Here is an 18,986-nt window from a genome sequence, read left to right as displayed (position 1 = left end):
TTATACGAAAACGTCACGAATGCCGAAGTCCCTTGCGTGATCTTAACATTATATAGTAGACGCCGTAGCCCCTGTCTTAGAAAGAAACTGTCATAATATCTTTATTTTAAGACCTATACCAAAGATATTTCTTGATTAGTATTTCTACATTCAATTGATTTCTTTTCAAACCGATTAAGTGTAGGTACATCAATATTAATGATAATATAACATGATTAAATATTTATATCAAAACTGTTACGATTTCGTTCCAATTATTTTTGTTCCTACCATTGTGTATTTACTTAAAAGCCAATTAAAATGTAACTAAATTAAGGGATTTAAAATATGTATTCAATAAATACATTTTAATAGTATAAATACAAATACTATAAATATTATAAGCATATAATTGTTTTGATCTAATAAGCACCCATTAGAACTTCTTTTTTTAAGGACGGGGCTGGAGTTATATAAGATACCTGTAATAATTTTTTCACCAATTTTGACCACTAGACACTAGCACAAAATATTGTGTTTTTCTTTGTTTGACATAACATATTATCTATATTAATAAAAGGCAATGTTTGTATTTGTGTAAGCGATCCATAGTCCAAGTCTATCACACTAATGGATCTGAAATTCGATATATATATATATATATATATATATATAAATGTAATTCTGTTTACATATAAGTAGCTTATATAATTCCAACCCCCACCCTTAAAAAAGGTAGTTTTAGTTGCACTTACAGGATCAAAAAAAAATTATTTAAAAGTTTAAAATATTGGTGGTACTTTTATTTCTATTATTTAAATTTATTTATGGAAAACATACTTCCAAACCCTTAATTTCGTTACACTTTAATAGGCTTTTAAGTAAATACAAGTCCTTTGTATGACATACCATATATATGGTGCAAAATATAGGAAATTGAATATTTCCAAAATCATTGTTTTTGTTGAATATGTTTTTCTCAGAATTCAAGATAGAAAAAAATCGAAAATGTTTTATTGGAATATTATTCTGAGTGAAAATGTAATAAATTGGTTTTACAATGATTTTTTTCCCTGTTGAATCTTTTTTGGGTACCTATATTAAAATAAATGTTACGAAATTTAAATAAGTGGGGTTTTAACTGAGATGCACGAAGAATAGTTTTTTGTATGCGATGATTTTTCATTGGTATCAAATGTATATAATAATAATAATAATAAACCAGTAGGTTTTAGGTGCCGATATGAGCCCGAGATAAGAGTATTGAGTATAGGCACCTACTCGAAAACCTTCTTTCTTCAAAAATCATGTTATATAATGTATTATACTTTCATTATTAAAATGTTATCATCTTTTACAAATTAATAAAATGTGATATTAATTATTAATATAGTTTGAATATTTAAACCCTTACGAAATTCATAAAAACAAAGATTATACAATTTATTTTTGATACGGTTATTGTATATGCATCTAGTACACCTACTTGATAATACATAATGTACCTGATTGTTTTAAATATATTTTTGTTTCTATAATAAGTAATATTTATTTTTTATGATAAGTTTGTTTGATTCTTAACATGTTAATGTTTTTACCAGGTACCTGGATCAGAATATGAAGTCAAAATTGATAAGCTTATACCATTTACAATGTACGAAATAACAGTAGTGGCTGTCAATAAGCATGGTTCTAGTTTACCTTCAACAGCTATTCGTTCCCTTACGTTGAACAGTGATCAAAAAACATCACGTAGGGCGAATACAGATAATTCAACGTTACCTCCATTGCCCGATATTCGATCATGTTGCATGAAAAAAGGCATTACACATTCAGCGTAAGTAAATTAATTGTATACAGTAATATATGGGTGGTTTTTCTGTATTTGTTATATTGTTATAATATTATACGATTACGTTGTTAATAGCTTATTCAAATTTAAATATATTAAGTTTGGCGTTAAGTCGATTAATTGCAAACTGTTCGTCTGAAAATATTACATAGTATAATAAAGGGGTTAAAATTTCAATAAAACGCTATAATAAATGTGTTTTCAGTCTTATTGCATTTTGTAATATTCCTAAGGTGTTTTATTTTTCCATAAGTGTCTAGATAAATTATGTGACCCATCGCGCTCCGACGTAGCCGAGGTTACCGATTTAATGATATGTGCTCCGTGGGCTTCTCAAACATTCAGTTGCCTCACAAACGGTATAGATCACACCCCGTGTTGCCGAGCGAGAGGTCTGCCACCGTTATGTCAGAACTTGTGCGCTGGAAATCTCACTCAAATTGATTTTAGTTACTTCAAGTATATTACAACCGATAGGACATAAATAAAACTAGATACGATTTTACATATTATATTTCAGATGTTTACGATTCATGGATGACTACACTAGCTGTCTCCTTCAAGGATATGGCATAGTCGCATCAGCTCCAAGACGTCTCCGCGTTTCTAACGTTGACGTTAACTTTGCTTTATTCCATTGGGAACCACCAAAAGACTTGGCAGATACCGTAACACATTATAATGTGTTTTATAGACTGGTCGATGATGAATACGATTCCATAACTAATGTACATTCTCCATTTATTTTGGAGCATTTGAATGCTAATACATTATACGAAGTTTACGTGGAAGCTGTTAATGGCCACGGTGCTGGAGAGCCCTCGCAAAGGGTTGTTTTTTCAACTAAAAGCCAGGTATTTTATATTTATTATATATTTTTACTTTGTATATTTTTATTCATATAACGTAGTAACAGGTAAACTAATATTTTATTCCCAAATCGGCGAGAGAGAGAATATTATTTACATCCTAGATGCTGTAATAAAACTTCAATAAAAGATCGTGTAATATTTTATTAACACCAAAACTTTCATATAATATAATCTTAAGAGAATTATTATGAGCGCCTAGTATTTTGTGTACTACACTCTACAATGATAAAATTCTATACACATTTAGTGTCATCGGGAATAACTTGTTGAAAATTTACCTGGAATGATTTTCACATTTTTCGATAAAATAAAACGAGTTTACTATAACATGAAATTTAGGAATATTTTCATATATTCTCAAGATGAAACATAATGGAAAATATTTCAATTATTTTATAGATAAGCTTACAACGGATGAAAATTAAGCGTTTTTAGATAAATAATAAAAAGTTGAGTATTCTGTAATTTTATAAAGTTAGCTATCTATCTACTAAAGTACTAATGTCTTTCAATATATTTATGAAAAAGTCACATGTATATTTTCTTTGAGAAAAAAATCATTTCACATTGATAATTTTTTATATTTAGATTGTAACTATACATAAATGTAAAAAAATAGATCGTACTTTCAATGCAGATTTAAACATTATTTTTGTTTTAGCATAATTATTTTTTTAATATATTTTAAAGAAAAAATGGTATTATTTTTATATAATATGACATCACATAAATCGAATGTATATATTTATGTAAATTTATGAAAAAAAAATGTAACGTTGCTAAAGCAAAGAAAAACGTTTTTTTCTATACCACCGTTCACAAATCTATTATCTGCAATGTTGTCTATAGAAAAAGTACTTGGAATATTTTCTCAGCAAAAGTGGTAAATATTTTGACTGAAAAAAAAATCCCTCAGTTTCCATGAAGTGATTGCGTGAGCCGTGAACATTAAAATGTTAAAATAAATTATAAAATACGTTTGACAACCCCCCGTCGATCGCCTCGCTATACAGGAATATATATACGAGGTTTGATAAAATAATATCGGGACTAAAATTATTTCTGCTCCAAAAAATAAACGTACTGCGGATATAGTGGGTATACTCAAGTTGAATAAAGTAAAGATAACACTCAGTTATACGTTATTAAGCCATGAGTTAATATTTTATTTTCGTAACGAACGACAATCCGTTGAAGTCGTATACTTTTGTTGTGCTGTCGTTTTTGTTATGCAGAATAAACCAGAGCAGCGTGTTTGCATTAAGTTATGTGTTAAATTCGGGAAACCAGCGACTGTAACTTTTTAAATGATTAAAAAAGCATTTGAAGACGAAGAAATATGCAGATCTAAAATATTTGAATGGCACAAAAGGTTTTAGAGGGCCTTGAAGCAGCTTGCGATAACTCCCGTGCTGATCGAACTTCAACTGAAGAAATGTTGGAATGGTGTCAAAAGTTTCATAAATGATTTAACTGAAGATTTATGCATGCCACAAGTCTGTGCAAAAATGGTTCTAAAATTGTTGTCTCAAGACCAAAAAACTCATCGATTTGAAGTTTGGCCAAAGTCTGTAAAAACGAGCATACAATTACTCAGCGTTCATTAAAAGAGTCAATCTTGTGATTTTTTTTTTATTTCCACAAAATAGAACCGAACACATGAGACCGAGATTTGACATTGAAACAAAAAAAACAAATGATCAACTCATACAACTTCAAGTTTAAGACTTCCAAGTACCAACATCGTATCAAAAATTAGCTAGATCGTTGGGATAAGTGCACGATATTAGGCTACTGGGAAGGGAACTAATATTTAAATGTTTTTAAAAAATAACAAATCCGGGAATTTTTCGATCACGCCTAGTGTAATACATTGTCTAATATTCAAAATATCAAAATATCAACGTATTATAATTTATTGTAGACATGTTAGTCGCTATAAATTTGTTAAAATGTTTTTTTCGGGCAAAGCGATATTTTTTCTGTTCAATCGTATTCATTGGTTTAAAAACGTCTAGCCTACCGGCACCCCGATCCAAATAATCGTAGCCGATTTCGCGTATTATAACCACGTGACTCGTCTCGTCAGTTCCGCGACGGTGGGGCCGTACCACACGGTATTATTATTTTTTCGTCGTCCCTGGAACAACAACAACACAATATAAGATTTTCATGTTTTCTTGTATCATCACTGTGGAAAAACACATAATAACATATTATTGTCATCATTGTTGTTGCCACAGATCGCCAACGACCGGGAGCTGACCACGTCGCCGTACAATCTGACCGACTGTTGCGTCAACATCAAGCTGCGGCAGATGTGCATGCCCCTGTGCTCGTTCGACGCCAACATGACGGACGTGAGGAGTCTCGCCCCTTTCTGCGGCGCCGAGCTGCACAAGCTGATCAAGTGCGGCGCGGGCGGACGCAACCACGGCGCCTGCTGCACCCGCCGCGGCGTGCCCGGCATCTGCACGCCGCTCTGTTCCGGCGTCGTGCCCGATTCGCTGTTGAGCGTGGCGGTCAACTGCGCCTCGTTCATCGGCAACGTCGTCCAGTGTTTCGAAGAAGGTCAGTTTCGTGTTATTATTAATTATTTATACTTCCTCCAAAACACTTATGCTTGCTTACCGGCTAATTCCCAAAACTGACGCTGCAGTTCTAAATATTATGTAATGCAAGTACAGTGACAAAGTGAATTTTTAAACAGAAACAAAAAAAGATAATAAATATAACGGGATAAAGATTAATGAACATATTAATATTATAGGTATAATAATAAAATCAACGCATACAATCCAATAGTACAAAAATAATAACAAAAATACTCGATAGAGTTAAAATCAAATAAATCAATTTGGGTATCATTAGGTATATAATCATGTCGTTACATTTACTGCAGGCTGCAAGAACATTTATGGCATACTTGTTAATTCGTTTTGAGTATTTGTATGTAAAAATTTAAAAAAAGTACTAGTACATCAAGTGTATGGTATTCGGGGACGTGATAATTTAGACAATTTAGTAATTCTGAACAATCTATATGTATCCATTGACCAATCTATACATTTGTATAAAGATTTTAAATCAGTTATAATATATCTTCCGAAATCATGACTACTCACATTAATTAGTGTGTAGGTATAACAAAGGCTTATGTATAGAGTGAATAAGGTTTACGTGGAATACCACATTTGTATGATATAAAGCGAAGGAAACTATTTTGGATTGCTTCAAGGCATTGTATATGAATACGAAACAGAGAGTGACCAGACTATAGAATTATATAGTTTACTACTAGCTTATATGTCCAGCGAAAAGTACAACGTTTTTAAGGCAACGGGGTTAGTAAAATCTTTACAGGCTCTGATAATGATTCCTGAAATCGATGAAGATTTTTTTTGAAATATTAAAATAAATTCTTACTAAAAGATAGAGTCAAATTATACGTATAACACCTAAAACACAATTTTAGCAATCAGAAGAAGAAAAATATATTGTCTGAATAATAGCTATGGATGAATGGCGCACGAGACCTTTAAAATGGTATTACGTTGTACTCATAGATATATTATTTTAACAATAAATTGTTCTGTTTACACCAGGCTGATAAGAAATTTGAGACATTCCGTAACATAACTGTATATTCTGAAGATGATTTAAGTGATTTAACTAATGGTAACAATTTTCGAAAAGTTACCGAGAGCCTAGACAATATACGACGAATATGTAAAATATTATGATGATGATAAGCCGTAAACAAAAACGAAAATTTCAAGAGAAAAAAATTGCTGCATCGAGTGTGTTACAATATAATATTTTTAACTTTTCCGCGGCAAAATGTACCTATGCATGTTGTGTAGGTGTAGTCGCCAGTCGGTTACCGCGTCGGGCTAAATAAAACATCAGCGTCGATAAAGTTCACTTTCATAATATATTTTACTATTAATGTAATAATGTGTTCGTAATTATTATAATATCATGAGTGAGTATAACGTGTGCAGTTGTTTCGAGCACGACTTTTTCATTTATACTTTCGTAATCGCTCGTCAAATTAATAAATTATATTATTATAGTCTTAAAAATTACTCGGTAAAATGTCCCTTTAAACAGTACCTATATATTTTAGTTGTTTCATTTTTGTTATCCTTGAAAATGCTTAAACAATTTTTAACCAAAGCCCTTTGTCAAATCACTAATGTAGGTAACCTGCTTTTTTTTTTTAACAATAATCCGGTATACACATAAAATAATAATAGGTATATACGTGTTTGTTGCGTGTGGCAATAACGTTTGAACACGATTACTCAGACTACTGCAGTGTTTTTTTAAAGCTATATTTTACCTAACCTATATAATATTATATATGTACCACAATTCACCTGTCGTTTTACGCCATTGAATTTCCGTATTGCAATAAATTATTTTTATCATTCCAACGTAGTTATTACTTATTAATATCTCCTTAATGTCACTATATTTTCGGTAGCGTTTAATTATACAAGAACATAAAAAGTGAAAATAGCATATTTATAATTGTAACTACCTACTAGTATTTTTTTTGTTCCCTAGGTAGACTTTTGAATCTCTTTGATGGTCGAAATAATAATACATATTATTTTAATTACTTTTTTATGGTTTTGCATTTGAACATAAATATTTTAATTTATCCATTGTTTATAATATTACCCATAAGCAAATATATGTCAAATAATTTCTTGAATTATTATACGTTTACTATTATACGTTTTTCCCAATATACTAATGTGCATTATAAAAATTAATATACGATCTAACCTATTAAACCTTTATAGGTATGTTTATTTGGGTAACCAAAATATTAATTACCCATACTGTTATAATTAAAGTCGTATGATGCTAAAAATCATAATAATTGACCAAATACAGTACATTCCACTTTTTACAACATTGCTATTTAAATTATTATTTTCAAATGAGATTTGTATAATTTGCATATAATTTATCGTAGATATCTGACTTTGACATATTATTATATCAAACATTTATTCAAATTACTTAAAATTAAATTTATAAATAATGAAAAAATTAGTTTAAAAAATAGCAAAATTAATGAAATTTGTATTTCTAAATTAAGTTAGGAAGTTTTTTTTATACTTTTATCCATATAAATCGCGTGTTTTAGTATTATTTTATGAACCATTATTATATCTTGAAAATCGTAGACATTACATTTTTGGTCATAGATCATAGATATTTAAAAATGAATAAATTAAAAAAAAAAACGAGAACAGGAGTAGGACAAGTCACTGAAGTTGGTATCTTAATCATAAATCGTAAATTATACTAGGAAAACGATTTTGTGTACATTTTTATGTGTAAAAAATAGGTCAAAGTAAAAATGAAGCAATATATTTTATTTCTTATAAACAAAGTATTAAATTAATATAATTGTCAACATTTTAAATTCTGAATTAAGGCAAACAATATTTAAAACTGGTGATTCCAATTTGTTGAAAATACACGCGCAGTAAATGTCATAATTTTTATAATTTGAATCAGTGTCGCATGTAACTATGTGAGTAGTGAGTTTGAGACTCCGAAAGCAACGAATTTATTGGACCACTTCCAAAACAAAAAATGTCTTTAGGACCTGAAGTTTATATTACATATTGATACTGTAGCACATAAATTGACTAATTAATTCTAATTTTATAGTCTGTTTTGTAATAAATTATTACCATTGCTAAATAAAATAAAACTTTATATAAGATAAGTTTTTAACCTTTATTCGGGGTTTTTTTTTTATAGATCGTTTTTTAACAACTTTGGTAGTAATGAGTTTATCACTAGTTATATTGTATTTACATGTTATTTTAATGATAGGTTAAATAGATTACAATAATAATACTTCATTAATAAAAAAAAAAAATAGAGTGAAAAAATGGTCGTTGGATTTAAATATTGCATTTTTAAATTGTTTTAAATAAATTATTTAATTTAAAAAAATTAATAATTAAATTATTTTAGTCTGGGTTTGGTTTAAGGGATAAATCGAGGTTTTCGGATATGACAAGGTTTAGTTGGTCCTGGTGGAATCCATAGTTAATTTAAACAATGTCAAGTCATGGACTAGGAATAATATTTATTAAAAAAAAATTTATTTTTATAAATTGTATTGCATGTTTATAATAACATACGCACAAGATAGTAAAAAGAATATTTTCCAGTTGGTTTTTTTTTAAATTTAATTTTCAAAATGTACAAATAACAAGTTTTATATAAAACTTAAATATCGATACCGTTAATTATAATAAGAATTTATATCTCATATCTTGTTTATACTATTGTGATGCTTTGTGATGCTTTGTGATGCTAACATATACATACCAAGCTACCCCTTTATTTTTTGATGGTATTTTTTAATTTTTTAGTAACAATAATAATGTTATAATATATTAATTTCTTTACTTATGTTTTAATAATTATATAAATTAATGATTATACTCTATTTCATATTTCAATTAATATATTAACTATGTACACTATACTTTAAGTAAACTGGCAAAGAATTAACTAATTATTTTAAAATAATACAATTCATTTAAAAAAAAATTTTAATTTAAATTTTAAGTAAAACATGTAGGTAACACAAAATAAAATTATGGACTTTCCAATTCTCCTAAAGTCAAACATTAATTCATAGAGATTACTATAAGATTCTAAAATTATGAATCATATACATTTTTAACTATTTGGAACTTCATAAAAGTATAGGTACCTATACTATTAATAAATCGTAGAAAACAAATTGTCAGTGTGTATTAAAATTTAACATCAAATTTGATAGTTATAAAACTTTTTGTTTTTACAATAAATTCCTTATTTATCCCGGAAACTAAAAAGTTAACAATTTTGTATATATTTAAAATAAAACAGATCTATTACCTATACATAGTCTACTGAAATCTGAATACCATCTGGAAATTATTTTTTCCACCTTGTATACAGTGTATTAATATAGTTTACCTATATATTATTATCATTAAGTATAACGGGTAATCCATTTAACACGAGACACTCCTTGTTTAAAAAAATAATAATGTTTTTGAAAATATTTTTTTTACTTACATAATTTAAATAGGTACCTAGTTAAAAAACAACATTTTTCTACGATAATCTATTTTTACTATTTTTTATCGATATAATTTTGCGCCACTGGGGATACCCCGTAAAATGTTGTTCCTCTACTCCACTCACCTAAACATTAAATACTTATAAGTTATGACTTATAAACTACTTGTCCGACATTTGATTTTATAGATCGAAATAGGGAGTTACTTCAAATATATTCTGCTTAGGAATATGAAATTAAAACTGGTTGTATGTTCATTTCAATTGTTTAAATAAATCAAAAAAATTAAATAAGTATTAGGTTTTTTTAGTGGAAACCACTGGACGATAATAGTTGAATAATATAATTCTATAAACAGATTAAAATTAATTTACTCCAATAAAGAATCGTTTTAGGGAAATATATCAAAGTCTTAAGGGGACTGGAGCGTAATCAATTCTACGGAGTAAAAACTAGGCATTTTATATTTCTGTTTATCTGGGTCTTGTGTATGTGTTGAAAGTAAATAAACATTAGTGTACGTAATTCGTAGTACTGATCACATTTAAAAGGGGCATCATAGTGACCAGGATGTACGTCTGTAATTTTACCTACGCGCATGCACAAGTCAACATATATTGCTTTATAAAATGACAACAATTTTTTTTCAAAAAATACTACCTCTGACATCAAGCGTAGTGCTCAGTAGGATGTTCCGATTTTAATTTTGAAAGCAGATTTGAATTCTCCTCTAAATTTGCTATGCTTTAACTGTCGTACATTTTTCATATTCTATATCAATGTATTTAAATTTGAATTATAAATATGATCTATTTTTACTCTTTTTGTTAGTGAATTTCTAAGTAAAAAAAAAAATAAAAATCAGAAAAATGAAATTGTCAAAGCATAGATAATTTAGTGAAAAATTCAAATTTGCTTTCAAAATTAATATCGGAACATTATATTAGGCGTAGTGATTGAAGTCGTGAGCTATGTTTTCGACCAAAAATGAATCACGCTCCAGCCCCCTTAATTTTATGAATAATCATCATTATCTCTTATTTTAATATTCACCACCCGGGCCGGATTGGTATGTATCGGCCACTCGAGATTTTCACTTCTATTAGCGGCCCATTTACATATTCAGTGGCCCAAAATTACGTTTATAATTATTACGAGTTTATAGGTGGCCAATCGTATTTTAAACATAATTTATTTAATTTATTTATTTTCACTCACACTCACACGACCGGCCCAAACTTTAAGCGGCCCACCGAGATTTTTTCGGTAGCTCGCCTAACCAAACCAGACCTGTTCACCACTACAGTTTAAAACGACACATTACTTCTGCCGTAAGTTTATAAGTTATGACACGTTGATAGCTTAAAGATATCATCTGACAATGCTCAATATATTATATAGTGTTTGTGTTTTAAGTTCTAAGATACTAAACAATAATTATTATGGGATATATAGGTGTGTTCAAGTTGTAATCTCTTATACATACAGCCAAACTTTTTAAGTATACAATATAATGTTAAAATTATAATATGAACGATGATGTTCTATGTTCTGTTTGACATGACTTAAAATAGTTACATTTTTGAATTGTAAATTGTATACGTATATACTCCGGCCCACGAGAGTCCATACGTAAAAACGCGTCCGTCAATGCGCATCGGCACGTTGCCGAATAGTGGGAATGGCATCATGGTGGGAGAAAACAGACGTCACGTATTACTATATGAATGCGCAGTTTACGTATGGACTCTCGTGGGCCGGAGTATAGGTATATGTACCTAAGTACACATTTTATAATAGTTTTGATTTATTTTTAATCGTTTACTTGGGTATAGGAGGTACCTATTACATTATATGCGTTGAATTTTACAAAAGTTTCTTATGTAACATGTAGGGCATTATAGGTATGAACGCTAATTTTAAATAGTAATATAAATTAAACTCACAGGTACAGGCAAGTTACCAGGGCCAGTAGGAGACATGCACGCGGTGAAATTAACCAACAGCAGTGTTTCGTTGGTATGGAATCCTCCCAATGACAATAATAACGTAACCAGTTTTGTAGTGCACTATCAAAAAGTTAATAATTCCACGGTCCACGAAAACACGATAAAACTAGATCAGGTATGAATTTCGTATTTTAATGTGTTAAAACAACGTTTAATCAAATTTGTGAAGATACAGAGAGACGGTTGGCTGTGCGTTGAATGACGTGATATAATATATTTAATAGTAGAATTAGTATGTTTTTAATAAAAATCATATATAAACGTGTTTTGTTAAGAATAAGAACTGTTTATATTATTGTGAAAGTTACGATAAAAGCTGAAGAAATATAAAATGAAAGGGGGGAAATATGTGATATGAATATTTATTAAGACAATTATGATATCTTGTTTGTTCAGCAAATGGAAGTCACTGAAAACTCAGTGGTATTGATGAAATTGGAGACTGGGAAACTCTACAAAGTTTTTGTCGTATCAAAAAATATACACGGTACCTCATTACCGTCATCTATACTCTTGCTCAATATCACCGAAACAGGTACGCAATAATTAAACACAATAACTTCATGTATTTGTATTTACTAAAATTACCGACCTCCACTATAGATTTGAATGGTAAGGGTGTCGTGGGCGTTACATCTCCACCACATTCATTGTCCGTTTCAGCTCACAGTGCCAACTACGTTACTATCACTTGGCAGCCACCCGAGTTTAGTCACGTGTCCGAAGAAATAACTTACAAGTAAGAATTTAATACTAGTAGATAGTGGTCATTTTGAGATGGACATTTTAGCACTATGACCGTTTACTTATGATTTTATTGGTTAAGTAACCGTCGATTTACTGAGAAGATAATATAAAGTTTCATGGTAATTTATGAAAAATACTTTTTCAAAGCAATAAAACAACCCATTCTTAATGTCCGTTGTTATTATGTGGGAAAACTGGGCTTAGAGGACTATCTGAATTTCCCATTTGTGCTATATTTTATCAGGAAACGACCGTTTTCGAATACCCTACTAAATTATTGTCTTACAAGGTATGAGATAGGTAACCTAGATAACAAATTTTTGTGTAATTTCCAAGAATTGGCTTAATTTCAAGCCTCTGCAAAAATTAAACTTTACAATTTTTGGCGAATCGTTTTTTAAAAGTACATTGGTGATATATAAAAAAAGCGTTAAACAATTTTCTTTAATTCAATTCTTTATTATTATCATAACTACAATAAATACTTGTAGATTTGTTATTTCTAATAGCCGTAAATAATTGTAGTTTAAATAACGATTTATTATAATTTTAATATAGAGGTGGATATTGTTTCTATATCATTTAAATGAGGAATGAAAACAAAATATTGTTCCTACTTGGTGATAAAGTTAAAAAAAATGTTGTTAAGCCTACGACCCTTATTTTTATAACTATATAATATTATAATATTATTATAATTATAAGACGGTTTATATTATAATGTATCTAATTATACTGTTATACTTTATCGGTTAACAAAATAAAAAGTATGATAGTAGGTATTTACAGTCTTAGACGAATTTAATAAACTAAATATATACACAACAAAATCCACGGTCTATGATATTTAAAACAACAATTTTCTCTGAAAAAAAAAAGTGATGCCTATTTATATGTTTAGGTTGTATTGGAAATCAGTAGCGGAAACGGTCTTCCATCAAATTGATGTAGCTGTGCCCGCGTACACCGTGGAAAATCTATCTCCAAACTCTCAGTACATCATTTACATAGTGGCCATGTCGAAGAATGGTAAAAGCTTGCCGTCAGAAACATTGATTGCGTGGACCGACCCCGCTTATCCAGCTTTCGTCGAGGTTTGTGGTATTTTACTATATTATTATTATTTGTTATAGTCATCGTGTAAAATGATCAATGTAATTTAATTATTATTTGTATACGTTTCAATACGTTGAAACATAAATAGGTTTTGTAGGTTTTTACATATTTGATAATTTTGTTTCATGTTATTAATTCAAAACTATATTTTAATAGAAATAACTTTGATATCGAAAAATATATTGTTGGTGTAGGTATTTCATATATCGAATACAAATATGCTGTTCATAACTAGATAAACATCAATACATCATACATGTCGTTTCGTACATTTGATATAGTTTAAGATCAAAAACATTAATATAATTTCCTGTTTATTCAATGGACCAAATAATGAATATAATAATAAAAAATATTTTATCTCGTTTGCTCAAAATCCATCACCGTGTAAAGGGATTGATAGTAATAGGTATCATATTTATATAACTCTCCATGCCGTTGCGATTAAATAAATAAAAAGTAAATATATTTTTGCGATACTCATACAATTAAGTAAAATGGGAATGGAATTGAGATACAAATTTAAGTGTAAATTAACTTGCGAACGAAGCGAGGGTTTTTAAGTTTTTTATTCAGTTTTATGAGCTGGTAAAAACTTTTACCCCATCTATGATAACTGAAATGACGCCACCGAGATTGTATTATACATGGCGTGTCTGTGTGTGTATAATATGAACAAAAAAGTATTTCGTTAATAAACACGCTATGTTATTTATTCGAAGTTTTTGTAGTCGTTTAATGTAATATTTTCTTAAAATAGCCTCCAACGGTCCATCCAATAAACTTGGTAATGGAAGGCAGCAGCATGACCGTGCTGTGCATTGCCATGGGTACGCCATCACCTACCATATCACTGTACATATCTGGAAGATTAGTCAGACAAGAGACATCTAGACACATGGTGACCGTTATCCACAACGTTACACGAGACATGGATGAAATATCATGCTATGCAGATAATGGCTACGGTACGCCTATGCAATCATCGAGAAAAATCAGTATTAGCTGTAAGTAACACTTTGAAAATCATATTTTAGCAATTTGTTTGTTTCATAATATTATCTTTGTAGATACCTGACTCAGAATACCGCTAGTGTATTTATATATAAAATATTAATATACTATTAAAACCAAAAACGTATACCTAGTATACGGTACACCTATAGTAGGTATAACAGTATTATACAGTTTTTTATTTTTTTTATTCCCAAAGTATTCTAAATTCTTAACTATGTCTTATTTTTTTGATACATTTCGGAGATTTTAAATATGTCTAAAGGCTAAAATATAGACACCTAGTAGGTACATAACAATAAATTAGCAGTTGTCAAACTAAACTTATTTTTATTTAATTAAAAAAAAAATATTATGAACATTCGCTAGTAGGCACTTAACTAAATTTCAATAATAAAAAAAAACTCGTAATATGATGATGTATAAGATATATTATCTTTATTTTATTCTTTGTTTTAAAGTCGTGTAGAACCAAATTTATTATTATACATAGTTATAAGTTATAACAAGTTTTAATGATAAAAAAATGTAATATTAAATATATTAACGAAACTAATGAATATTATACATTAAGTATACTTTTATGACCTTATAAAAAAAGACAACATTTTATGGTTCACAATATTATTATATGGAAATATGATGGTATATTATATTACTACATATTTGACATTTAATATTATTGAAAATAATACAATGAATAAAATAAATAATAAAATACAAAATTATTGAAATCGTAAATATTAATAACAACCAAACATAGTCTATCATTATTTTTGAATATAGGTTACACGTGTATTTTGGTTTAGTAGTGTTGTACCTTATATCTTTATAACATTGTATTATAAATAATAACTTACCCCCATATAATGAACTAATATTTATGGTAACACAAGATCGTATCATTTTAAAAGTATTTTCACACTTTATTCGTGTTACTATCTATGAAATAAATGGTTTTGCGTTTCTATAAAATATAATTAAAAATCTCGATTTTAGGTGGCTTCTTATAGGTACTAAAAGTAATATGAAATGAACACACAATTAAGGTTATATTAATAAAATTATATTATGTAACATGAATAACACAATCATATTATTTTTTTCGATTGTTTTAATAAAAACTTTATTTATAGATATTTCAAATTATCTATTTGCGAATTTTAGAAGAAGCACGTAATTACGCTTAGGTCATAATTAAACAGTTAAATATCATTAAAATTTAAAAGTACATCTGTTAAATTATTAAAACTATTGGAGTGCATTAAGCAACATTCTGAGTATTTTGTAAATAAATAATGGTATATATAAAAGCTTTTGGATGATATATGGAACTCCGTGTGTCCAGTTATCTCAAAGAAAATATTTTTAGTAAAAAAAATAAAATTAAGAAACTAGGTTTTAATGCAATAAATATACAAAGATGTAGTAATTTTTCTCGGTGATCTTAACACTGAAAATTATTTCGCATTTCTCTTTCTACACATGGGCATCAGATAACTATTATGTAGATTTGTATTCCTTTGTTGGATGTTGACAGTTTAGTTTAAAAAGAAAGCTTTGAAAAATCAACTCAACAATGTAATTTTCGTGAAACGAATTTTTAAAAGAATTCTTTGAAGTTTTGTGGAATGTGAATAGCATGTATCTTTACATATTATATATTATTAATTTTTCTTCTATTTTCATTGAAGACGCGTAATATTTCAAAATTCACAAATTTATTAAAACTTTCAGTTTGGTGTATGTAATTTGCTAACTTTTCGATTGATAGTATATATTAAATAAACACGTGTGTATGAATATAAAATAACGAATGAAGGAAAAGTTTAAGACGTTTTCCTATATATATAAAATAACATATTATTTTATACACATATATTAATATATAATATTGCTTTATATATAAAATAGAATTTAAAAAAATTTTAAATTTAAAATTAATTGTTATAATTCAACGCTCCTTCGAGTGTCATGACACCACAACGGTAAACTATATTTAGAGATTTAATTACAATTCTCATGATCCGTTATACAATGTCAAAGCACGTTTACAAACAGTTAAATTACTTACGAAGTTGTTGAAACTTGAAAGTTTTGGAAACATTATTCACATTGTTTTCTGATTTATCAAAGCTTTGGTTTTTACCTGACATTATAAATACGCACCCAACATACGATATTTCAAAAAAGAAAGAGAGATTATTTCTTTTTTCTTTGTAGTATTTCCGTGTCACAGCTTTAACACTCTCATCTTCGCTCCTAGAAGATGGATGCTTTATATGCAATATATTTCACACATATACGGAAGACAAAACAAGACTAGGTCTAAAGTGAACTTGAATAATGGTTAAATAAATGTTTTTGATAGATGCATTATTCGATTAAATTTGTCTTGGGTTTAATATTGCTCTTCGTGTAAGCAATTAGTAATAATTGTATACAATAGTTCTATTATTTTATCTATGGATTTGAAATTTGTAGTTATAGATAAATATTTAATTTTGTAGTGTGCTGTTTGATAAATTTATTATTTTGTAGCAAGTTGTAAATAAAAAACACCATAACGAAAATTTGTCAGTTATAAACGTATGAAAAATTCGATACAAAGTGTCTTTAAGCCTGACGTACTGACCCTTATTTTTACACTAGACAAAACTGAATAAAACTATAGGAATAATTAAACAAAAATATTGATTTCATTCCATTACGCTATTACAGAAGAGGGAATTATATTCTGTGATCACTCGTGATGTACCTACCGAACCTTTTTAAAAGCACAATATTGTTCAATGAATATATAGTTTGAAGGACGATGCAAATCAATAACGTTCCACGACAATAATTTTTTTGTTCACATGGAAATGAGTGAACGCGTAATGAGATAAAACCCGTAAAGGTTTAATATGTTTTGTTTTAATCTCAAAGTGAATAAAACACTCGACCGTTGGGCTTTATTGAACTGTATACACATTCAGTTTACCCTGTACAGTGTGGCTGGTAAAGTGCTATAAGTGTTTAATACTTAATGATGACAACTTCAACGGCGGGTAGCGATATAAATTGTAGAACGAAATACATTTTAAAATAGAAGTTTGGACTTTGAAGTCGGGTTCGTTGGGAGAAAATTTGTGATCTCGCGCGTACGAGTCGTATAAAATTGCCTTTGTAACCATTCGGCAAATTGAACGTTTCCCTGCGCACACATCGTCGGTACACCAAGCACGTGTGTTTCGACCAATTCGATTCCCGTCTAGTAACCAAACATTGCTGCGGCGTTGTTTAGACACTAGGTCGGAGAACGAATCTTTGTTGTATCGAATCGGGGTAAGTGCTGGGGACCCCTAAAACCAACAGTTTTGCGCAGAATGTGCCGCCCGGGTCGTTTTAAGGTCGGCGATACTCCGTTCACATAGTAATAATAATAATATATTATATTATGTGATATTATTATTATTATGTACCTAACCCGGTGGCCGTTTATCCCCAGCAATATATCATTTAAAACGGCGTTTCCTCCCTCCGGGACCACGCGACGTCCCCACACCGATGTGCCGGTGGTTTTTCACTCGGTTTACCGGCAAATCGCCGACGCCACCACACACCACCCCTCGTCATCATTGTTTTATACCACACAGTCAGTCCACCGGAGACACGATTTAAGTAAGCTCTAAGAGCACCGTGACGTGAAATCGATACCGTCATTCCCTAACCACCCCCTCACTAGCAGTCTGTCAGAAATCGCATCAAAATTCGTCATGGACCGTTTAACTAAATTCGTGCCAAAGCATATAAAATGGACGAAAGCGGGTTTCCGGATAAAAGGGACATAGTATATATATTATATTATAATAGTCGACGAAATGCGGTTAATGCTTACCAAAAATAAAAGTTTAACGCAAACATAACCAGAACTATTCCATGCACTGTTTAAACTCGATCATGGTGGTTTAACTGAGTTATTTTAAGTAAATATATACATTATACATATACTGCAGCATGTGTGTATATATAATGGTTGGTGGTAGTAGAATAATAACCACATATATTTACTCATATAAAAAAATATATACGTTCTAAAATATAATGATAATATATTTTTGGAATGGTACCTATACAAGAAAGTTTGTCGTTTACTTTATCGAAATATATACCCTATAAAATCACTTAATGTCTTCTATATTATATGGGGACAAAATCAATACGAATCAAACATAATAAACATATATCCGTATAATAGGTACACAACACGACTTTTGTTTAAAATACTAATAGACTAGTCC

The 18,986-nt window shown here is 29.4% G+C and overlaps 1 protein-coding gene across 1 annotated transcript in view; it reads left to right on the top strand.

The window, feature by feature from the left end:
* LOC100164234 (Ig-like and fibronectin type-III domain-containing protein 1) overlaps positions 1 to 18,986 on the top strand; it is a 106,680-nt gene that overhangs the window by 74,215 nt on the left and 13,479 nt on the right. The window contains exons 12-17 of the mRNA XM_029486964.1: positions 4,947 to 5,274; positions 11,766 to 11,941; positions 12,223 to 12,361; positions 12,430 to 12,565; positions 13,475 to 13,667; positions 14,450 to 14,696. Coding sequence (XP_029342824.1) covers positions 4,947 to 5,274; positions 11,766 to 11,941; positions 12,223 to 12,361; positions 12,430 to 12,565; positions 13,475 to 13,667; positions 14,450 to 14,696 — 1,219 coding nt within the window. The remainder of the gene's footprint in view (positions 1 to 4,946; positions 5,275 to 11,765; positions 11,942 to 12,222; positions 12,362 to 12,429; positions 12,566 to 13,474; positions 13,668 to 14,449; positions 14,697 to 18,986) is intronic.

This window comes from Acyrthosiphon pisum, chromosome A1 (genome assembly GCF_005508785.2).
Source record: "Acyrthosiphon pisum isolate AL4f chromosome A1, pea_aphid_22Mar2018_4r6ur, whole genome shotgun sequence".
NCBI classification, from domain to species: Eukaryota; Metazoa; Arthropoda; class Insecta; order Hemiptera; family Aphididae; genus Acyrthosiphon; species Acyrthosiphon pisum.
The sequence above is the reverse complement of the archived record's forward strand: the minus strand, read 5'-3'. Positions and strand labels throughout refer to the sequence as shown.